Here is a 23,987-nt window from a genome sequence, read left to right on the forward strand (position 1 = left end):
TCATCAGCAAAGGATGTTGCAGCCACCAAGCCACTACAGCCATCCCCAGCTGTGCCCCCTGAGGAGACTCCAGATGGAAAAGAACAGGATGCTGGCCTTGGATGGCTACGGTGGGTACCAAAGGAATGATGTCGGTAAGCCCAGAGCCTTGCATCTTCCCATACGCAGAGAAGTACGGAGTTCCTAGTGTGACTCAGGGGTAACAAACCCAACTAGTATCCATGAGGATGCAGGTTCCATCCCAGGCCTTGCTCAGTGAGTTAAAGAATCTGGCGTCACCGTGAGCTGTGGGGTAGATCACAGGCATGGCTAGCATCCTGCACCACTGTGGCTGTGGCGTAGGCCAGTGGCTGCAGCTCTAAAAAAGCAAAAACAAAGAAAGAAAGAAAAATGCTAAATTCATTAACCTGAGATATCAGGTTTTCTTTAATTAGTGGGGGTTTTTAATTAGTGGGTTTTTTTTTTTTTCCCCAGGGCAGGGGGGGAGAGGTTTTTTTTTGTTTGTTTGTTTGTTTGTTTGTTTTTAAGCCACAAGAAAGAGCACATTGAAGTTCCAAGCTAGGTATCAAACCCGGGCCACAGCAATGACAACACCAGATCTTTAACCCACTAGGACACCAGGGAACCCCCAACAGTAATTTTTTGATGTTCTGACTACCTGTTTTGTTGCAAAAGTTCTATATATCCTGGTTCCTCTGCTCCCTCTTCAAACAGTCCCACAGAGCTATCTGAGAAACTGTCTCCCAGACCTGAAGTCCTCAGAAAGTCTGCCAAATAAAACATAATTCTCAACCTTTGGGTTGTCCACTTTTTTCAGCCAACAGACCACACTGAAAATGTTAGAAATAATGTGTCTTAAAAACAGATTTTTTTTTAAATTAACAAGACATGGCTAAATAACTTATGGGTAAAAGAAAAAAAACTAGAAAATATTTTCAACAATTGATGTGAAAATAAAACATACCAAAAATTTAATACCCAGCACCAACAGCATTTTACAGCTATAAAATACTAACATCAGGAAAGAAGAAAAGTCTAAAATTTGTGATCTAAGCATCTACTAAAAGAAGTTGGAAAAAAAAAAAAAAAGAAGAAGCAAAGAAAACCCAAAAGGAAGTAGAAGAATGAAACCAAGAGTAGAAATCCCAAGTGGAATTTATCCCAGAAATGCAAGGATGGCTTAATATTAGAAAAGTAATCAATGAAATTCAAGATATTAACAGATAAAGGAGAAAATTGTATGATCATTGCACTAGCTGCAGAAAAAAAATTGAAAATCAGTTGGAAAGTAGAGTCTTGATATTTCATTTACAATTGATCAAAAAACCAAAATACTTTAAATGAATTTGCAGAAGATGTGCAAGCTCTCTACATGAAAATTTGCTAAGAAATCTGAAATAAATTGAGGGCTATGCCTCATTCATGAATTAAGACGTCAATTCGCCGCAAAATAAATCTAACACAATCCTAATCAAGATCTCACAAGGCTTTTCTACAAGCTGATTCTACAATTTTTACGGAAAAGTTAAGGTCCCATATATTCAAAGAAAATCTTGACAAGGAAAAAAGCAAAGTTGGAGTTCCCCTTGTGATGCAGCGGAAACGAACTGTGGGTTTGATCTGTGGCCTCACTCAGTGGGCTAAGGATCCGGCGTTGCCATGAGCTGCGGTGTAGTTCCCAGATGTGGCTCGGATCTGGTATTGCTGTGGCTGTGGTGTAGGCCAGCAGCTGTAGCTCCGATTAGACCCCTAGCCTAGGAACTTCCATATGCCTCGGGTGCAGCTGTAAAAAGACAAAAAGACCAAAAGAAAAAAAAAAGTTGGAAGACATACTTCTGACTCCAAGACCTATTATAAAGCTGCAAGTAATCTGCATACTCTGGTATTAACATAAGGATGGACAAATAATAATAAGACAGATTCCAAAAATAAATTCATTTTTGTCTTTTCAGCAAGTAAAACTCAAATAACTGGATATCCATACGGACAAAATATTTGTCAACTCCTACTTCACACCACACAGAAACCAACTTAAGACAGATCATAAACCCTATATAAAAGCTAAAAGTATAAAATTTCAAGGACAAAACCCCAAAACTTATGCAACCTTAAAGTAGATAATGATTTCTTAATATGCAAAGAGAACCAAACATAAAATAAATGATTGCTAAATTGGGGTCACCAAAATTAAAAACATATCCGTTATCCATCAGAAAAGATCTTTAAGAAAATAAATAAGTCGTTGACTTGTCCAAAATATTTACAAGATACACTCTGAGAAAGGACTAATATCCTGGATCAATATAAAGAATCCCTACAACTCAGTAGTAAAAAAGAGAAACCAATTTTTAATGGAAATTCAAGAGAAATTTGACAATATTTCAACAAATAATTTTAAAAGGTATATGAATGGCCAACAAGCACATTAATCATCAGGGAAATGCAAATTAAACTATAATGAGATACCACTACCCATCCACCAGTGTGTTTAAAGTTAAAATGACTGATACTGCCAAACGTAGGACATCCAAAGCCTACACTTTGTAGGTTAGAACAGCTACTTTGGAAAAATGTTAGGCAGTTGCTTATAAAATTAAATACATACCACCCCTATGACCCAACAATTCCACTCTTAGGTATTTTTACCCAAGAAGCATGAAAACATATATCCACAAACACTTGTGCAAGAATGTTCCTAACAGTTGTATTTGTGATAGTCAAAAATTTCTAACAGCCCTGGTTTCTATCAATAAGAGAATGAATATTCAAACAAAAAAACTAGCAGTAAAAAGGAACAAATTACTGAGACATACAACATGGAGATATCTCAGAAACTGCTTTACACAAAAGAATACATAACTGTATAATGATTCCATTTATACGAAGATCTAGAACAAGCAAAACTAAGTTCTATAAAGGGAAAACTAGCCGGTGGTAGAAAAATTCAGAAGAGTGACTTCCTCTGGAGGAGAGTGGTTGGGGATTTGCTGCGAAGGGACATGTGGATATGCACTTGTTGATATTTGGTTGATAGGTTGGATAGGTAGGTGTTTAATTTGCAAAAGTGTATGTATGCATTTACCAGAACTCTTCTAATAGTACACTTAAGATCTGTGCATTTCGCTCTATGTAAATTTTACCCCTAAAGAAAAGAAAATGTAAGTAAATAGGGCTGTACTGAACCCTAGTTAATTATATGCAGGAAGAACAGGGGTGTGGGAAGGGATAGTACTGATGTCTGCAACTGTTTTTGTTTGTTTGTTTGTTTGTTTGTTTTGTCTTTGTAGGGCCACTCCTGCCGCATATGGAGGTTCCCCTGCTAGGGGTCCAATAGGAGTTGTGTAGCTGCCGGCCTACACCACAGCCACAGCAACTCGGGATCCGAGTGGTGCCTTCGACCTACACCACAGCTCACGGCAATGCCATATCCTTAACCAATGAGCGAGGCCAGGGATCGAACCTGCATCCTCATGGATGCTAGTCAGATCCGTTTCCACTGAGCCACAACGGGGAACTCCTGCAACTTACTTTGAAATGCACCCAAACAAGGTGAGTTGAGGGATAGAAAGAGGGATGAATAGATATGTAATAAAACAGGTACAGTAAAATGTTGAGTATATGGCTATTCACTGTAAAATTCTTTCAACTTTATGCTTGAAATTTTTCATGGTAAAATGAGGTGGAGGAGTAATTGCAGGGCTCACCCTGAGTGTATACACAAGCTCCTCCTGTAAGCGCTACCCTCTAAAGCTCTTGCCCTCGATAGGCTAGATAAACGAGGGACATTTCGGAGGTGGATAACGGGAGAGGAGTGGGAGAGGAATACTAGCAGCAACAAGGCTTCTGATGGCAGATGTATTGGAATCCGGAAGTGTGTGTTTCTTTATTCTCTGCTCCTGGGGAGTATTAGGTGGGTGGGCTCTGAGGCTGGGATTTCTCTCTCGGGAAGTGGGGGGGGGGGATTCTACTTAGTTCCAAGATGCCCACGCATCTATTCTTCCTGCATTCATATTCACTCCCACATGCCAGGGGCTGGTAATTCCGGAGGGGCAGTGTGTGGCCGGGTGCGCAGGTGGGGTAGAGACGTGTCTGAAGGGGACAGAGCGCCCTCTTCTGGCCCTGGAGGGGCCCACACAGGCCCGCTAAGCACCTGACCCTCCACTTCAGCACCCACTCCCGGAATCTGCCGGTCCAGCGCTGAGATAGGAGCGCCGCAGCCCCCGGTGGCCCAGCCGAGAGCCGGCATCAGTAGGCGGAGACTAGTGCTGGGAGCCGCCCCGCGCGGCGGGGAGGCGAGAGGCCGGGTAGAGTCGCCACCGCCGCTGCCAGCGCCTCGGCTCCACCTGTTGCAGCGCCGGAGCGCGCGGACCAGGCGAGGCAGAGCCCGGCGAGGACCTCTGCTCCCCGCCTCGCTCTGCAGGGCAGAACTGCTGCGAGGAGGGGACCTGAAGCACAGTCCTGACAGAGCGGCGCCGAGGGGGCACTCCCCGGGAGGTGAGACCCGAGCGCGGCGCCAGCGCCCACTGAAAGGCTCGGTCTCTTGCAGGCGCCCCCGGCGGTTTGCTAGGAAGCCGGTGGCTGGTCTGCAAGGGGTGGGGGAAAGCACCCTGCGCTGAGCCCTGCTGGCGCAAGATCTCTGGAGCCCACTGAGGCAGCCAAGCCTGGGTGCAAGAGATGGACCCCCCCGGGGTCGTGATCTCCCGGCCGCTACCGCCTGCGGCCCCCGGTCCTTGGCCTCTCGGGAACTAGGGCTGGCTAGCAGCTCGCGCTTCGAGTCAGCAGAGGCGACACGTGGGGGCGGAAGACGCCCTCGCCCAGACTCTGAGGCCAAGGGGTGCTGGTCCGGGCAAGGCCAGGGAGGCTACCCGGGGGAGAGGCCCCTCATTCCAATCTCCTTTTCTGGTCTCCTCCTCCAGTGCATCAGCCTGCCGGATGCGGCGCAGCGTGGGGGCCGGGCGGGAGGTCGGAACCGGTGAGAGGCGCTCGGCACCATCCTTCTGTCCGTGCGCCCACCGGGGACCGGCTCCGGCAGCCAGGACGGGGACCCAGGAGTCCTGAGGCTCCGCGCGACGCCGAGACTGGGACACAGCACTGCGGATCCATCTAGAGAGGGGCCTCCAACACCAGCCGACTGAGACCTGGCGTCCTAGCCGTCGGCGGCTTGAAAAGCAATGGTCAAGGAGACAGAGACCGTGGCTGTCCGCTCACCCCTCAGCCTCCGAGGGCCCCACACCTTGGTAGCGGGAGAAGGTCAAGTCCGCCGGAGTTTGCTCTGAAGATGCGCCACGCCCCCTCCCCATTCTGAGCCGGGCACTGCCGCAGCGGGAAACAGGGGCCGCCTCCTCGTGCCAAGCAGAAGCGGAGTCTTCGCCGGGTCCCTCAGCCTTTCAGCATTTAGAATTCCTAGGGGGCGGGGACGGCGGCGAAAAAGCGGATTTGAAACCAGGAGTCAAAGCGGACGTGGGGAGCTGGCGCTGCGGGAGCGGTCAACGCGGCGGCCTCGGGAGCCGCGTGGCCTGGAGAAGCGCCCAGCGGTCATGGACGAGCCGGCCGTCGGGCGGCCAGAGGCGGGCTGAGCGCCGGCCGAGCCCCCGCCACCCGGGGGGAGGGGGGGGCCTGGGCGACCGTCAGCCCGAGGCCACGGCCGCCCGGCACGGGGCTGCCCCCGGGGGTCCGGCCATGGCCGGCCGGAGTTGCGGTTGCAGCTGCGGCCTGGGCCACCTGAACGAGGACAACGCGCGCTTCCTGCTGCTCGCGGCGCTCATCGTGCTCTACCTGCTGGGTGGCGCCGCCGTCTTCTCGGCGCTGGAGCTGGCGCACGAACGCCAGGCCAAGCAGCGCTGGGAGGAGCGCCTGGCCAACTTCAGCCGCCGCCACAACCTGAGCCGCGACGAGCTGCGCGGCTTCCTTCGCCACTACGAGGAGGCCACCGAGGCCGGCATCCGCGTGGACAACGTTCGGCAGCGTTGGGACTTCACCGGCGCCTTCTACTTCGTGGGCACCGTCGTGTCCACCATAGGTAAGTGGCCTCCGGGGGAGGATAGAGGGGCGGCCGGACTCGTTAGCGTTTTCCTAGCTGGGCGCTTCGAAGGGCAGAACCGCGCTTCCCAACCCTGCATTCCCCCACATCCACGCTCAGCCGGGCGGCACAGATGTGAGCTGTTGCCTGATCAACAGGTGTGACGGCCTCCTTGCTTTGCTAAGTGAGGTCCAAGGACCAGCTACATTAGCATCACTTGGGAGCTTGTTATAAATGCAGAGTCTCAGCCCCTCCCCAGACCACCTGGGTCGGCGGCTCAATCTGACCATTAACAAAATCCCCAGGGGCTGTGAATGATCCTTAAATTGGAGACACTCTGCCCTGGGAGATTTTCCATCTAGTTAAGGAGACAGTTTGAGTTCTAGGAACATCAGGGAGAAAGCTTAACTTGAGACGGGAACCAGGCGTAAGGCACTGGTCTGAAGAGGAGATACAGATTTTTAAAAGACGGGCCCTGACTTCAAACTCTGAGAAAATCAGATGAACATGAGATTGGAAGTAAGGAGGCAAAAGCTGTAACAAGGATGAAAACTTTGCTACCAGGAAGAGGAGACCTATGGGCTGAACCAGTTAGTGTTGGTCTGATTGAGGTCTGGAGATGAAGAGTGCTTAACCCTGGGGGGCAGGGGGAGGGGGATGGATTTCAGGGCCCATTGAGCTCCCTGATCTGAATGGAATAGTGAGAGGTAAGCTAGAGAAGTCATCTGGCTAATGGGATGGATGGGGGGAACTTTACCGACAGACTAAGGACCTAGAAATTATCTAGAGGCAGTTGGGAGCCATTGAGAGTTTTTGAGCAAGAATGGGGCATGGCTACTGTCAGTCATGCCTTCATTCACAGCAGAAGGAAAAAGGTTGGGAGTCTTTGCGCCGACTCCAAAGATTGTTCACCCTTTCAGTGTAATCAAGATGAGAAGGGGGTTGGAGAAGATGCTGCAGAAATTCAGAGAAAGAAAGCAGAGAGCTGGAGCCAGAGTCGCAGCCAGGCTGGGGGGTGCTGTGCAGGTGCTCTGCAACAGTGGCCCCTGTGCTGCCAGGAGAGCTTGTCAGTGAGGCGGGTGACAAGGCAAACTTCCTTGAAGCTCCCACGCAAGGTCGTCTTAGGTAGACGTTCTGCCAGGAGAAGGAGCAACAGAGTATAACAGAGATCAGCCTCCGGCCTGATTAGTCAAAGACTTCCCGGGGGTAGTGTAGAAGCGGTGGCTTCAGCTGGTGAGGAGGAGGCAAGGACGCGGGCATTGGCATGATTATGGACGCACGGACTGTATCTGAAGTGCTTTGTGCTAAACCACCCAGCTTGCTACCCCCACCACATCTCATCCCACGTGGCCCTGCCCATCTGCTGGCCACTATGACACCACGGTAACTGGGTATCTGGTAAGAAAAACTCATAGCGTTCCCCCTGATGACCAGAATATTGGGTCCCTGCTGGGGGTGGAGATGGAGTCATACCCCCTTCCATGGTTTTCTTCCCCAGCCCACATTCTCCGCTGGACTCTCTTAGTGCAATCACTTACGTCCTCCCAAGACAGTTCCTCCTATGAAAGGAGGACTTGGGGTGAACGAACTGATTGAGAAGAGTTGCTGTCGAACTTCCCTTGATCTGCTATGTTTGCATAGCTAGTAAGGGTTTTGATTTAGATTATTCATTTCGGAGTGACTTCGGTGGGAGATGGGGGAATTAAATCCTCCCCACTGCCACCAAAGCCACCTCTTTGTACTTCCCATGGACATGGAGGTAGGAAGGAGCAGAGTGTGTGTATAGACTGCTGAACGTCAGTGCCAGAGGAACTGCAGATGTCATGGACGGCTGGGCATGTGAGCTCACAGGCATCCGGGGGCACAAATGGAATAATGCCGCCTAGTCATCATCGGGATGGAAGGAAACCTGGACTGAGAGTCTGGAATTGGAGCTACTGACCCTGCATATAACCTGGGCCAGTTTCTTAACGTTCTGAGCCCCGTCCTTCTCTTCTGAGATGTGTAATCCGCAAGTGCCCACCTTGGTATATGGCACATCACAGCTGTAGAGTAAATATTGATCCTGTCTCCTTCCCACTTCTGCTGTTCTTGCAGGTTCTTATGAGGGATATTGAGCTCATATGAATGAATGTTCTTTAAAAAGTACAAAGCACATGGGCTTCTTTTTGCATAGGCTTATTTTTTTATCTCGTTTCTTACATTTCCTTAAATTGTTTCATTAATTGCTGATGTAGTGGTGGCACTTGCAACCCTTTATTGGGGTACTGTGATTATTATGTGAATATGTGATGCAGCTAATTGCATAAATTGATCACACTTAATTTCAGTCAACACGATTCATATGGTAGGTGTGATCCCTATTTTCTAGGTGAGAAATGAAGCTTCATGTTCTTTGTAAAATAAAGAAGAGAAAAAGTTAAGCCATCTGTAATACCATCACCTAAAGTTAACCATTGTTGACATTTTGTTGCATTTTTCTTTTTATTGCAGCCTAGTTAATTTACAGTGATGTCTTGGTTTTCAGGTGTCTAGCAAAGTGATTCAGTTATATATACTTTTTTTTCAGATTCTTTCCCCTTATAGGTTATTATAAAATACTGAGTATATTTCCCTGTGTAGGTCTTTGTTGGTACATTTCCTTCTATTCTTTTTTCCCTATGGACGCACATACGTACATATGTATTTTTCTAAAATTTTTTTTTGTCTTTTTAGGGCTGCAGCATATGGAGGTTCCCAGACTAGGGATCAAATAGGCCCTGCAGCTGCTGGCCTACACCACAGCCACAGCAATTTGGGATCTGAGCCTGGCCTTCGACCTATGCCAATGCTAGATCCTTAATCCACTGAGTGAGGCCAGGGATTGAACCTGCGTCCTCATGGATACTAGTCAGATTCAATTTCCGCTGAGCCATGATGGAAACTCCTATTTTTCTAAATTTGGATCCTATTCTATAAACTGTATACATCTTATATTTTATCATAGTATTACATGATGGTGTTTTACTTCTAAAAATTAGTTGCACTATGCTTTATTCTGCAAAGATGTTGAGGTAACAGACAATAAGAAAACATACATAGGAGTTCCCGTGGTGGCGCAGTGGTTAACGGATCCGACTAGGAACCATGAGGTTGCGGGTTCGATCCCTGCCCTTGCTCAGTGGGTTGAAGATCCAGCGTTGCCGTGAACTGTGGTGTGGGTTGCAGACATGGCTCAGATCCCGCATTGCTGTGGCTCTGGCGTAGGCCGGTGGCTACAGCTCCGATTGGACCCCTAGCCTGGGAACCTCCATATGCCGCAGGAGCGGCCCAAGAAATAGCAAAAAAAAAAAAAAAAAAAAAAAAAGACAAAAAAAACCAACTTACATTAAAAAAAAAAATCACAAAATGTAAATAAAACATCAGAACCAGGGAAAAGAAGAACAGGAATATGGAAAGCAACTGGATCTAGGAACTTGCTAGAGATCAGCTTTGTCTTAGCTTGGGTTCCCTCAGAAGCAGACCCGAAGCCAAGAATTTGAGTGCAAGCAGTTTACTGGCAGATGCAAGGGGTTCAGGGAGGTGAAGGAGGAAGTGATACAAGTAAGAGAAGTCAGTCAATTTAGGGGATCCTATTAGGCAGAAACCATAGTGGGCAACTGATCCTTCATCCCGAGTGGAAGCTTGGGAACCATGCAAAACTCATGACCCAGACTCACCATAGACAAGGGAGCTGGGGTATTTATACACCCATGCCTGTCAGAAATTGGTTAAAAGCAGCTTGGAGGGTAGGGGAAGCGCAAAAATATAATTCCCGGGTACTTCCGGCCCGATTTTTCATGGACAGCCCAAGAGTAGTCTTCTGATAAGATATAGACACTGGCCATTTGAAGTGAGTCCAGTGTGCCCAGAAATGGTTAAGGGGTGTGGACTGAACATCAGCAGTGACTATCCAAGCTTCAAATCTGGCTCCAGCGCAGAGTCATGACCCATACTGGAATTATATAGGAAATATTGCATAGCACAGTGGATGATGCTCAAAACAGCATTTTCCTGGAAAATGCAGTTGTGGATTTCATGCACCTCTTGTCTCACTGAGACCTTTGATTTAAAAGTCAGAACAGAGTGAAACACAATTTGGCAGTTTCTCAAAAGTTTAGACATAGAACTACATGTGACCCTGAAACGCCATGCGTAGGGAATATAGCCAAAGGAATCGAAAGCAGAGACTCAGGCAGCTAGAGGAACACCTCAGAAATGTTGTGAGTCCAGTTCCAGACCACTGCCATAAAGCAAATAGCACAATAAAGCAAGTCACACAAATGTTTTGTTTCCCTAGTGCATATAAAAGTTACGTTTACCCCACGCTGTAGTCTTTTAAGGGTGCAATAGCATTATATCTAAAAAACGTATATGCCTTAATTTAAAAATGCTTTATAGCTAAAAAACGTGAATCGTCATCTGAGCCTTCAGTGAGCTGTCGTCGTAAGATCAAAGATCATTGCTCATGGATCATCATAATACGACAATAAGGAAAAAGTTTGAAATAGTGCAAGTTACCAAAATGTGACAGAGAAACATGAAGGGAGCAAATTGGAAGAATGGTGCTGATAGACTGACTTGTCACAGGGTTGCCAGAAACCTTCAATTTGTAAAAAAAAAAAAAAAAAAAAAAAGCCACAGTATTGGTAAAGCAGAATAAAGCAGAATGCGATAAAAAGAGGTGTGCATTTGTGCACTAGTGTTCACAGCAGATTGTTTACAGGGGCCTAAAGGTAGAAACAACACAAATGTCTATCAACACATGAATGAATGGATAAACAAAATGTGGATGCATACAAGGGAATACTATTCAGCCATAAAAAGGAATGAAATTGTGATGTATGCTACAACGTGGATGGACCTTGAAAACATGCTTAATGAACAAGCCAGACAAATACAGTTCCACTTATATGAAGTACCTAGAATAGGCAGATTTCATAGGGATGGGAAGTAGTAGAAGCTACTAGGGGCTGAGGGAAGAAGGGAATTCCCGTCACAGCTCAGCCGAAACAAATCTAACATCCATGAGGACGCCAGGTTTGATCCCTGACCTCGCTCAGTGGGTTAAGGATCCGGCCTTGCCATGAGCTGTGGTGTAGGTCGAAGACGCAGCTCAGATCTGGTGTTGCTGTGGCTGTGGTGTAAGCCAGTGGCTACAGCTCCAATTTGACCCCTAGCCCAGGAACCTCCATATGCCACGGCTGTGGCCCTGAAAACATATACACACGCACAAAGGGAAGGGTTATTTAATGGCATTTTTGTAGAGGAATGATTTTTTTTATGTTTTGGGTGTAGACAGTGGTGACAGTTCTACAATAATGTAAATTTACTTAATGCTATTGACTTGTACGCTTATGAATGGCTAAAATGACAACAATTGTGTATATTTTACCACAGTGTAGAAAGAGCAGAATATTAAGACACAGCTCAGGGATGCTGGTGCTGTAAGAGGCTGGTGAGTAGGCTTGAAGCAAGAATGAATTTGAAGGACTCAGAGAAGTAGATTGACGGTGTATCTTGTAAGTGATCTTCTGTAAACATCTTTCCTCTCAAATAGGTGTTTGTTGTTTGTTTCTGTGTTTGCCTGCGTATTTATAACTCAGCTTCTGTTCACGAAGGATTTGCTATCATGTGCATTACTTCTTACCCCAAAGCCCATGGCAGGCCCGGTGCCTCCCCAGGACAGGTGTTTCTTGGGTTAGCCCAGTGTTTCAGGCTTCTTTTATCTTCTGGCTATTCTTGATCAGCCTGTACTTCCACGACTGCCCCAGAAGGAACAGAAAGGGCTGAAGAGTGGAGCACCAACAGTTAAACAGCTACCACCCGGAGGTGACAGCAAGTCACCTACACACACACACACACACACACACACACACACACACGTACATTCCGTTTTCTTTTTTTCCTTTTTTGGCTGTCCCTTAGGCATGTGGAGTTCCTGGGCCAGGGATCAGATCTGAGCCACAGGTGCAACCTATTGCTGCACCTGTGGCAGCAATGCCAGATCCTTTTACTCACTATGCCCGAGTCCTGCTGTTGCAGAGGCGCCGCTGATTCCATTGTGCCACAGTGGGAACTCCACACAGTTTCATTGACCAAATCAAGTCACGTGGCCACGCCCACCTTCAAGGATGTAGAGAACCACACTCCTCCCATGAGTCCAGAAGTGGATGAGACTTGATCTCAGTGAACAGCACAGATGCCTATCCCACATGTGTACAGTGCACTAGAAAGGGACCCCGATGGTTTAAAATATTGGGGAGGTGAGAAAACTTGAGTAGGAGAGGGCAGTTCAGCCAGAACTTGTTAATACACAGAGATATATGGCAAAAGGACCTACGTGATTGCCAAAAATAAGCCCCAGATGTGGCTTGGAGTTTTCCAGTTGTCAAAAAGAAAGAAGCAAAGATAGCCATTAAATGGTTCCCCTTATTCAGGCTGGCTGCTTCGAAGACACCAGCTTTTTCAGATGTGAATAAAAGTTTCTCCTATAGATTGTCATGAAAAGGACAAGATAATGAGGTGAGCGAACTTCTCCACCGCATCTCAGCCATGAATGTGACAGAGAACCGTGTGCTTCTGCATGGCCTGGCATCCCGGAGTGCAAGGTGCAGTTCAGTGAAGGCCCCCTGGCCAGAGTCCAAGGCCATGCAGGGCAGCATCCAGCTCTCAGTGGTGTGGTCCAGTCAGAACATGTGTGATGCACTGCAGACCGTTCCCAAGCTTTGTTGTCCATGAGAACTCACCCGAGGGGAGTGTAGTGCTTGTTGATATGCAGGTGTCTGGGTTCCCCTGTCAGGGCTCCTGGTGCCTTCTGAGCCCCAGATGGTTCTGATGTTGGCAGAACAGGGAGTACACTTGAGGCATGTGTGACGGGACTAGCTAGGGTCAAAAATTAAGACCACCCCCGAGGATTCTCGCTCGTCAAAGAGTGGTCCACGAATCAGCAGAATCAGCACCACCTTGTTAGAAATGCAGAGTCTCAGGCCATCCCCAGACCTGCTGCATTAGGATCTGTTCTTTTATAAACCCCCAAGTGAGGAGTTCCTGCTGTGGTTCACTGGTAATGAACCCGACTAGTATTCATGAGGCTGTGGGTTCGATCCCTGGCCCCGCTTAGTGGGTTAAGGATCTGGCGTTGCCATGAACCGTGGTGTAGGTCACGACACGGCTCAGATCTGGCATCGCTATGGCTATGGTGTAGGCTGGCAGCTGCAGCTCCGATTCGACCCCTTGCCTGGGAACCTCTATATGCTGGTGCAGCCCTTAAAAAAAACCAACCAAACAAACAAAAACCCAGGCGAGTCGTAGCCACGTTAAAGTTTGAGCACTCTGGAGTCCAGAAGGTTGTTGTCTGTCGTGTTACTGATGGGGCAAGCCCTCCCTGAGCCTTTATGACATAGGCAGCCAGCGGCTGGGCCCAAATGGAGAGGAGGTGAGATGTGCCCGTCTGTGGCCTCGGTGGACCTCCTCACCAGCTGGTAGTTAAGGAAGCGGAGAGCCAGTTAATCGAGAACAACACTCTCCAGACGTGTTAGGCTCAGGCTGAGAAAGTCATGCTGGCTCATGTGGGTCTGAGAAGCTCAGAGGGAAAGATGCCCTGCTTCACGTTGGTGGTGTCCACCCAAAGTAGGTACCAGATTTTCAGCAACACATTTTACTCATTGTAACGAAACATAATTATCCTGGTGCCCTTTTGGGGTCCTGGCTGTGGTTGGTGATGAGCACTTGTGTAGCAGTATTCTGCAAGGCTCCCCTGGGGTTTAGGAGCAGGGCAGACAGATGCATGATTTGGCCTGGCCAGTGTGCATATCTATGGGATGCTGAACTGGTCATTGTTTCCAGAATCGGTTTTTTCCTCTATGGGAATAAAGCTGAGGAAAGGGCTATTGAAACCAAATTATATTAGATTCAAAATATAAAATTTTGAGAATCACCATCTCATAATCTAAAGCTAGAACCTGACATCAAAAATAATGAATAGGCATTCAGAAAGAATAAAAACAGGAGCTCCCTAGTGGCTCAGTGGGTTAAGGATCTGGCATTGTCACAGCGGTGGCTCGTGTTGGATCCCTGGCCCAAGGATTTCCTTATGCCTTAGGAGTGGCCAAAAAAAAGAACAAAAAGTCCCACAAATATATTCATTAATGTCACACGTTAGTGGATGTCATACATGTATCGAGATTTAAATTACATAGAATTGGCACTTTATGCTTTACAAAGCATTTGCACACAAACCCAAGACATAGGCAGAGAAGCTGAGAGTTCATTCCGTTTTGCAGAGAAGAAAACTAAAGTAGAGAGAGCATAAATACCATATGACTCTACAGCTATAAAGCCACAAAGTCAAGGCTACAACCAGATAATTGCTTTTTTTGTCTGTTGATAAAAGAAATACGTATTCATTTTAGAAAACTGGAAATATGTGGGAAAGCATAATGAAGAAACAAAAAACCACCCATAATTCTACCATCCAACAAGAACCACTGTTTTGGAATAGCATGTTATGTTGAACCTGACGTGCTGAAGATTTTATTGAATTTAATATGCATCCTTATTTTATATACCACTAAGAAAGAAAATAATGCTGCCAATTGAATTTTGACCTGGTAGCAATTGAGAGGTTATCCTGATTTCAGAGATATTAAAATGTTGGGAAAAAATGCATCTTCAAATCACCAAAGTATATTTTGTATATGAGTGTTTTCCATCTAACCATTATAACTGGGCATGTTGTTGTAATTAGGTAAAAATGAATCTCACTATGATTTATATTAAAGTCAATTAAAATATTTATTAAAAATACTGTTCATCTCTGAATCAACTAGATAATCCTTCCCCAGTTTTTCTTTTGGGAGCAGGGAGAGATTGTGTTATCATATATTTGTGCTTTATATTTTGAAGGATTTTAGTCATGTATCATGTTTATATCTCACTTTCCACCCATTATTGTTTTCTGTTCAGTATTTATTTAGATATAGAAATATTTTTAATATCTGTGCAGTTTCATATATCAGTCTTTCCTTCTGATTTCTTCCATTGTTTTTGGGCTTAGAAAATCTTTTCCCATCTGTAAGAGTGCTTATTGTGGTTTTTTTTCCTAATTGAGGTGGTATTGGTTTATAACATTGTATAGGTTTCATTTGTACAAGATTAAATTGCTCAGAGTTCCCGTCGTGACTCAGCAGTTAATAAACCCAACGAGCATCCATGAGGACGCGGGTTTGATCCCTGGCCTTGCTCAGTTGGTTAAGGATCCGGCGTTGCCGTGAGCTGTGGTGTAGATCGCAGATCTGGCATTGCCGTGGCTGTGGCACAGGCCAGCGGCTAGGGCTCCAATTAGACCCCTAGCCTGGGAACCTCCATATGCTGTGGGTGTGGCCCTGAAAAGACAAAAAGACAGTTAATCAATCAATTTCTGCTTCTATATAGACTCCAGTGTGCTCACCACCAGAAACATAGTGTCCATCTGTCACCAGATAGTTGATCCCCTTTACCTGTTTTGTCCCCAATGGCCCCTTCCCTTCTGATAACAACTACTCTGTTCTCTGTATTAACGTGTTTGTTTTTGTTTGATTTAGCTTGTTCATTTATTTTTCGTTTATTTTTTATATTCCACATGTGAGTGAAATCATCCTGTATTTGTCTCTCTCCTTCTGATTCATCTCACTTAACATAATACCCTCCAGGTCCATCCGTGTTGTCACAGATGGTAGGATTTACCCTTTCTATGGCTGAGGAGTATTCCATTGTGCGTATGTGTATATATAAATGTGTGTGTGTATGTATATATTCTTTATTTATTATTCATTCATCTCTTTTCATCCATTTTCTTTATCCATTCATCCATTGATGGGCAGTTAGGTTGTTTCTGTATCTTGGCAGTTGATTTTTTTTTTTCTTTTTTGGCTGCACCCATGGCATATGGAATCCAAGCTGCAGCTGTGACCTGTGCCACAGCTGAGGCATCACCAGGTCCATTACTGCTGTGGCACAGTGGGAACTCCTGTATCTTGGCTTTTGTAAGTAGGGCTGTGATGAACACAGGGATGCATATATATTTTTGAATTTGTGTTTTCATATTCTTAGATAAATACCCACAAGTGGGATAGCTGGATCATTTGGTAGATCTAGTCTTAACTTTTTTTGAGGGATCTGCATACTGTTCTTCATGGCGGCTGCACCAGTAATATTCCCACCAAGAGTGTGTGAGGGTTCCCTTTTCTCCATATCCTTGCCAACACTTGTTATTTCTTGCCTTTTTTTTTTTTTTTTTTTTTTTTTTTTTTTTTTTTTTGTCTTTTGTCCTTTTTGTTGTTGTTTTGTTGTTGTTGTTGTTGTTGCTATTTCTTGGGCCGCTCCGGCGGCATATGGAGGTTCCCAGGCTAGGGGTTGAATCAGAGCTGTAGCCGCCGGCCTACACCAGAGCCACAGCAACGCGGGATCCGAGCCGCGTCTGCAACCTACATCACAGCTCACGGCAACGCCGGATCGTCAACCCACTGAGCAAGGGCAGGGACCGAACCCGCAACCTCATGGTTCCTAGTCGGATTCGTTAACCACTGCGCCACGATGGGAACTCCATTTCTTGCCTTTTTGATAGTAGCCAGGATGTCAGTTTTTGTTCAGTATTTTTTCAACTACACTATACTTCCAGTCCTAGCAGTAGTTGTTAAAGCACTTTAACCCATTGTTCATGTGAGCGGGGATAGGTGCATTTTAAGACAGTAGCCAAGGAGCAGTGCTGGGCACGGGGAACATGCAGCAGGAAAAGGGGCTCATAGGAATTTCCACGCACTCACTCAAGGCACGGTGACTGGCCGTCTCTCTTGGGATCTGTCTACCAAATATTCATGGGGAAGCTCTCCGACTATCCATTCTGAGAACCCTGGATTTGTTCAGTTATTTGCTTCCTACTCAGGAAATGTCAGTACTTGAAATTAGACATGTTGCAGGCCATAGATAGCTCTTACTCTCCGCTGCCCAGCAGTCTCAGACACATACATGTTAATCTCAGCTTGTTTCACTTGAAATTCTCATTTAGGTGATGAAACATCGTGACTCCCTCTTCTTTTATCCTAAATTCCACCCTGTGCTCTCTTCCCCCGATACCTTTCTCTACAAAGGAGAGATGGATTCAGTATGAATGTAACCCAAATAATTCTTGGGTTCCTTGGGGTTCTTAGTGCGTAGCGTTCTCCATTCAAAAAAGCTGGATCTATTAGCCTAAAGTAATGAAAAAACAAACTCAGTATGTGCTTGTCTATCTCTAGAGCATCTTAGAGTCTCTAATTTATAACACAAAGGAAAGCTTCTTCTCTCCTCCTCTCCCAGTCTCTCATTTCAAAGGAGTTCAAGAGCCTCTTATCCCTAAAGCCCTCCCCAAGTCCTCCTGAACCAGAAGCGCTTTTGGTCTTTCTGTCCCTCTTGGTCCCCTCGCTCCCATCTCTCTGTTGTCACAATTGACTTAGCCTCTCCATCTTCTTTTAGATTCCCCCTACTCAGCCCAGTCTTCATAGTAAAGGATCCCCCTGGGACTGACCCTACAAACATCAATGCTTTCCCTTGAAGAGGAGAGAGAGAAGGGCAGGGGATGGTTATGATCGCCAGTACATTAGTGACATGAGATGTGGGAACACTCTCAGCCTGGGCGGGGACATTACTGTGTTTGGACCCAGACCTACATCGTCCTGCTGAGGACAGCGAGGACACACACGTCACCAGGCAGCATCTCCATCGTTACCCTGCTCTCTCTTCACCCGCCAGCCTCAGCTTCCTTCTCTTCAGTTTATCGGAGTTGCTGGGCATTTTCCCACCTTTCCAAAATGCTGCACCCTTAACAGACCCACTACATCTTCCTTCAGCCCGAGAGCCATGGGAGAAGCCTCACGAGGTGTTCAGGATTGATTGTTCCTCTTCTCTGATCAACCCCCAGCATCTCTGCTCCTGACCACTTCTCCTTAGAAGCGAGACCCAGGGGTCAGACTGGGAATGCACATGAGTGTGACGTGGGAATGTGGGGCAATAGGGAGAAGTGGGGCCAGTGTCCTGGAAAGAGCAGCCCCACCACAGGCTTTCAGATTCTTGCTGTACAACAACATTGTGCTGGCCATTCAGGTCTGATGACAGCTTGACTCAGCACATGGGTCTCCCAGTTAAAGCTTTGATCCTCTGGGTGCTCCAGGCTGCTCTCCCTTTTGGAGTTGAGAACGACGAGGTCTTAACGCTTCTTGATCAGTAGTAGCATCTTGATTTTTGCAGTTCACGTAAGGACCTGTTTGTATAGGACACTTCATCACCACAGAGGTGAGCCTCATTGTGCACCCACTCATCTCTTATGTTCTCTTAATTCTTCCGATTTCAAGCTGACGCATAGGTGCTCTAAGCCATAGTACCAACTATTCTGATTTCCTTCCCTTTCCTTTTACATGGTTTCCTGTACATTTTCTCAAGAACCTCATGGCTTCATATTACTGTAGAATAGTTTATTCAACCATCCTTAAATTGTTGGATTTGGGGGTGATTTGTGATTTTTTTTTTTACTCTTGTGTTTAATAACAATTCTGAAATGTATTAAGCGCTTACCATGCATTAAACCCAGTACACATCTTTACATATATTTTATTCTTGTAACAACCCCACAAGAGAAACACTATGAATATTCTCACATTACAGATCAGGATCCTAAGGCTCAGAGAGCTTCCAGGCAGCATAGGACCCAGTGGAAGTGCGTGGAGCTTCCCTTCAAAGCATTCACTTTGAACCACTGCTTTTTTGCCATTTCTTCCTTTGGGGTCCTTTTGGGAAGAACTGCCAGGTAAAGAGATCAGGACCCTTTTTCTCCGATGGTGAGAGTTCTTAGGAGACTTAGGGTAATAGAGGAAGACAGAGATGGTCTGGTTAGCAGAATCCCACATGGTAAAAGATTTGGATAGTGTTCTGCCAACCTCGAAGAAGTCCACGTAAGCAAAGCCTGTACCTCCCATTAGAATATTTGACGGCACTCTCAAAGTTGAAGCCCTCCTTCCATCACCATGGCAACTAATGTACCTGAAATGTGCTTGCCCCCCGAATTTTACTCTTCAGTTTGGACTGTCTTTTTTTTTTTAGGGTCACACCCATGGCATATGGAAGTTCCAGGCTAGGGGTCCAATCAGAGCTGCAGCTGCCGGCCTACACCACAGCCACAGCAACTTGGAATCCAAGCTGCATCTGCAACCTACACCGCAGCTCACAGCAATGCCAGATCCTTAATCCACTGAACAAGGGCAGGGATGGTTACTAGTCTTCGTGGTTACTAGTAGGGTTCATTACCGCTGAGCAAGGGCAGCCTCATGGTTCCTGGTCTGGTTCGTTACCCCTGAGCCACTCCCAGTTTGGACACATTTGATCCCAGAAGTCAGTTCCTGACTCTGCTCGTGAGTTCTTGGAATATTGGCACCAAAGCTCTCTGTGTCTTACTTCTTGCCTTGATTTAAGCGTCTGATGAAGACCCCCATGACTTTGATCTTAGAGACCAACTGGGCAAGTGGCTTTCAAATTATACTCCAAGGATCTTGGGTTTCCTCGTGATATCTTTTTTTTTTCTTTTTTCTTTGCCACCTTGCAGTATATGGCGTTCCCAGGCCAGGGATCAGATCTGAGCCTCAGTGGTGATCTCTGCTGCAGCTATGGCAACACTGGATCCTTTAACCCACTGTGTTGGGCCAGGGATTGAACCTGCATCCTGGCACTGCAGAGATGCTGCCAATCCTGTTGTGCCATAGTGGGAACCCCTCCTTGTGGTATCTTAAGGGCTGTCTTGAGGACCAAGGGGATCCCTCAAGTTCTTATCTCTGTTATGTATGTATTTATGTGTATCCACAATATTAATCCTAGTTACTTAATATTTATTTAAGATTTATTGACTATTAAATTTTTTAGAATGTAGAAAAGATTCTTATGTAATCAAATATACTCATTTTTGTGTCTTTTTCATCTATTTAGGACCACACTCGCAGTATATGGAGGTTCCCAGGCTAGGGGTCTAATCAGAGCTGTAGTTGCCGGCCTACACCACAGCTCACGGCAATGCCAGATCTTTAAACCACTGAGCAAGGTCAGGGATCGAACCCGGCTCCTCATGGATACTAGTTGGGTTCGTTACCTACTGAGCCACAACAGGAATCCCCAAATATGCTCATTTTAACTGGCAATTTTTTTTAATGGTTTTTCATATATTAAGTCTTCTCTGTGGTTGAGATAACTATTCTCTGTTTAGTTCTAACTCGTCTCAATGTTATTCAAAAAGATTGTTTTTTAAATGGTTTTGTATGGTTGGCTATATAATTATGTTTTGATTTATTTCTAAAATTATCACATAATGATTTGAGAGGGCGCATTTTCCAGAATTCTCTTTTTTACGTTTCTTTATATTCTGGTATCTCTGTGTATTTCAGCTGGGTTTTTTCTTATGTTACAGAATTTTGAAATAGGAGGGAGCATAATATCTAACCATCCTCCAAGCCTAGTAAACACACCCAAAATAACATTTGTGTGTTTGGGGGGGCATATAAATTCAGCGTTAATGATTTCATCGCTTGTGCAACTTTTTAATTTCAGTAATAATACTTTTGTTTACCTCTTAATGCTTTATATGCTGACATCTATTTTTAAACTTAGGTATGATTAAATTCCTCATTATATTACCAAAGACTTGCTGGTTTTTTGATTATCTCTCTAGTCGTCATTTTTAGTAATTTTTATTTTAATTAATTAATTTATTTATGTCTTTTGTCTCTTTAGGGCTGCACCTGCTGCTTATGGAGGTTCCCAGGCTAAGGGTCGAATCAGAGCTACAGCTGCTGGCCTGTGCCACACAGCCCCAGAAACTCAAGATCCAAGCCCATCTGTGACCTACACACAGCTCATGGCAAGACCGGATCCTTAACCCACTGAGCGGGCCAGGGATCGAACCCGTATCCTCATGGTTCACTAGTAGGATTTGTTAACCATTGAGCCACGACGGGAACGCTCTTGCAACCACTTTTATTAGCCCTTCAGTCTCGAGGTTGGATCCCGCCTTTCTGTTGCCTGTAGTACTGTTTCTTTGTCTCAGAAATTAGAAGGGAGAGGAAAAGGACAGACAGAGGATTTGCTACAGGTTGCATTGGCAGTTATAGCAGAAAACTCCAGTAGCAATGGCTCACCACATAGAAGTTTACTTTTCTCACATAGTAAGACATTCAGAGGCCTACAGTTCAGCGCTGGTATAATAGTCCCTCAAGGCCACCAGGGTCCCAGCGCTGTCTGCCTTTCTGCTCTGGCAGGCTTAGATGGTGGCTGCCTCCCTTGTGCTCACAAAATAGCTCTTGCCTTTCTAGGTGTTGTGACTGCCACCAAGGCAGGAAGAAAGAGGGGAGAGAAAAGGCAAAAACTGCGCCAGCTGAGTTAGTCCCCAGAGGAGAACTTTCATGGAAGCTTCAGCTTCCATTCACAGTTCACTGGCCAGAAAGCTGTCAGATTGCCCTACCCACCATAAGCACGGAAGCTGATCCCAAACATGAACACAAGTAAGGTCCCTGTATTGAGGCAGAAGAGGACAAGGTCGTGTGACATTCCTAGAGAATCGTGTAAGAAACTAATGCTATATCCTCTGAAAAAATATTGTCTGGGAGGCTTCTGAGATTATTTTGGTAGGTAGCCTATGTCATGATTAAGGTTTTTTTCAATCCTTGGGATTTTTCTTCAAGTGCTTTCTTAATGTTTGTTTAAGCGATCCTTGCTTTTTTGTTTATCTTGGTGCCTTTATTATTCTTTAGTTGAATAGTCCCTTTTTTTTTTTTTTTTTAAGTCTACAAGCTGCTTTTACTTTGTTTTTATCTGTTTGCTTAATTCCATATTTGGATTTGATTTGCCATTTAATTTCCATCTCACTAATTCTTGTCTCCATTTTCTCATAGCTGTCTGCTGACTTTGATGATGTTTTCAGAGGATTATTTATTAAGGACCTACTGTCTCTCAAGCACTGATCTAAATATTAGCAGTTCCTCTTTACTATTCTTTTTTTGTTGTTGGGGTTTTTTTGTGTTTTTAGGGCCGCACCTGTGGGATATGGAGGTTCCCGGGCTAGGGGTCGAACTGGAGCTGTGTAGCTGCTGGCCTACGTCACAGCCACAGCCATACCAGATCCGAGCCATGTCTGCGAGCTACACCACAGCTCATGGCAACCCGGATCCTTAACCCATTGAGTGAGGTCAGGGATCAAACCTGCATCCTCATGGATGCTAGTCAGATTCGTTTCCTTTGAGCCATGACGGGAACTCCTATTATTCTTGATTTACGTATCTTTTTTTTCATCTGTAGGATTCATTTATTTTATAATTGGAAGTTTGTACCTTTTGCCCCCCTTCACCCATTTAGCCCACCCCCACCCCCTGCCTTTGGCAATCACCAGTCTCTTCCCTGTATTTATGAATTCAGTGGGGGTTTTAAAGATTCCACCTATATATGATAACATATAGCATTTGTTTTTCACTGTCTGACTTATTTCACTTAGCATAACACCCTCAAGATCCATCCATATGATCACCCTGGGAGGATTTCCTTCTTTTTTATAAAAGAGTAATATCTCATTGTGTATCCCATGACTTCTTAATCCATTCATGCATTGATGGGCACTTGGGTTGTTTCTGTGTCTTGGCTATTGTACGTAAGGCTGCAGTGAACATAGGAATGCAGTGTCTTTTCAACTTGGTGTTTTCATTTCCTCTGGAGAAAAAACCAGAAGTGGAATTGCTGCATTACATGGTGTATTCCATGTTTAATTTTTCAAGGAGCCTCCATACTGCTTTCCATAGTGGCTACACCAATTCACATTCCCACCAACAGCGCACAAGGGTTTCCTTCTCTCCCCCATCCTCGCCAGCACTAGTTATCACTTGTCTTTTTGATGATAGCCATGCTAACAGGTGTGAGGTGACAGCTCACTGTGGGCGTGATTTGCATTTCCCTGATGATTAGTTGGCCACCTGTATGTCTTCTTTGGAAAAATGTCTGTTCAGATCTTCTATCCACTTTTAATTGGATTATTGGGGGTTTGCTATTGAGTTATCTGAGTTCTCTACATATTTTGGCTATTTACTTATTAGATATATGATTTGCAAATATTTTCTCCCATTTAGTAGGTTATCTTTTCATTTTGTTGATGCTTTCCTTTGCTATACAAATGCTTTTTAGTTTGATGTAGTTCCACTTGTTTTTTGTTCTGCTTTTGTTGCCTATGGTTTTTTGGTGGTTTGTAGTTTTTATCTCTATTTTCTCTCTTACAGTAGATTTTTATTCATTCTTGCTTATTTGTGGGGTTCCTCCCTTCTTAGTTTCCCTGTTATTTTCCATAAGCCACTCCCATTCCCAGCAGAATCATGAGACCTTCCTTTGAGGCTTAAAATTTGCAAACTCAATTTATGTTACAGTTAGCATTTTTTCTAAGGCTTTTTTTAGAATTAATTCTGGGAGTTCCCATCGTGGCTCTGCAGAAACAAATCTGACTAGCATCCATGAGGATGTAGGTTCAATCCCTCCTCAGTGGGTTAAGCATCCAATGTTGCCGTGAGCTATGGTATAGGTCACAGACGCAGGTCGAACCTGTTGCTGTGGCTGTGGTATAAGCCAGTGGCTACAGCTCCAATTCAACCCCTAGCCTGGGAACCTCCATACGCCACAGGGACGGCCCTAAAAAGCAAAAAATAAAATCAAATCAAATGATAATTCTGACTGTTGATATTTTCTGCCCCAGATGTTATATTTTTAATATTTGATGTGGAGGCATGCTGTATATACTCTTTACCTATACTTGTGGTATTTTTAGACTTAGTTTTGTCTCTTTAGAAACCTGGGATTCAGGACCAATACCTGTAAAAAGAAATGTATGGAAGGCATACTTTGACCTCATAGGGATATACTGGTG

At 45.3% G+C, this 23,987-nt stretch overlaps 1 protein-coding gene across 2 annotated transcripts in view; it reads left to right on the forward strand.

The window, feature by feature from the left end:
* Nucleotides 1-4,306: 4,306 nt before the first annotated feature.
* KCNK13 (potassium two pore domain channel subfamily K member 13) overlaps nucleotides 4,307-23,987 on the forward strand; it is a 114,961-nt gene continuing 95,280 nt past the window's right edge. Inside the window, exons 1-2 of one of the 2 annotated variants that reach the window (XM_013978363.3) lie at nucleotides 4,307-4,494; nucleotides 4,917-6,019. In XM_013978363.3, coding sequence (XP_013833817.1) covers nucleotides 5,680-6,019 — 340 coding nt within the window. In that variant the 5' untranslated portion in view covers nucleotides 4,307-4,494; nucleotides 4,917-5,679. Of the gene's footprint in view, nucleotides 4,495-4,916; nucleotides 6,020-23,987 lie in introns of those variants that run through there. The other variant, NM_001244596.1, reaches the window with a different exon arrangement.

This window comes from Sus scrofa, chromosome 7 (genome assembly GCF_054392235.1).
Source record: "Sus scrofa isolate SSC_HxYL_T2T_F1_AM1 chromosome 7, Sscrofa_HxYL_maternal_Yorkshire_Landrace_v2.0, whole genome shotgun sequence".
NCBI lineage: Eukaryota > Metazoa > Chordata > Mammalia > Artiodactyla > Suidae > Sus > Sus scrofa.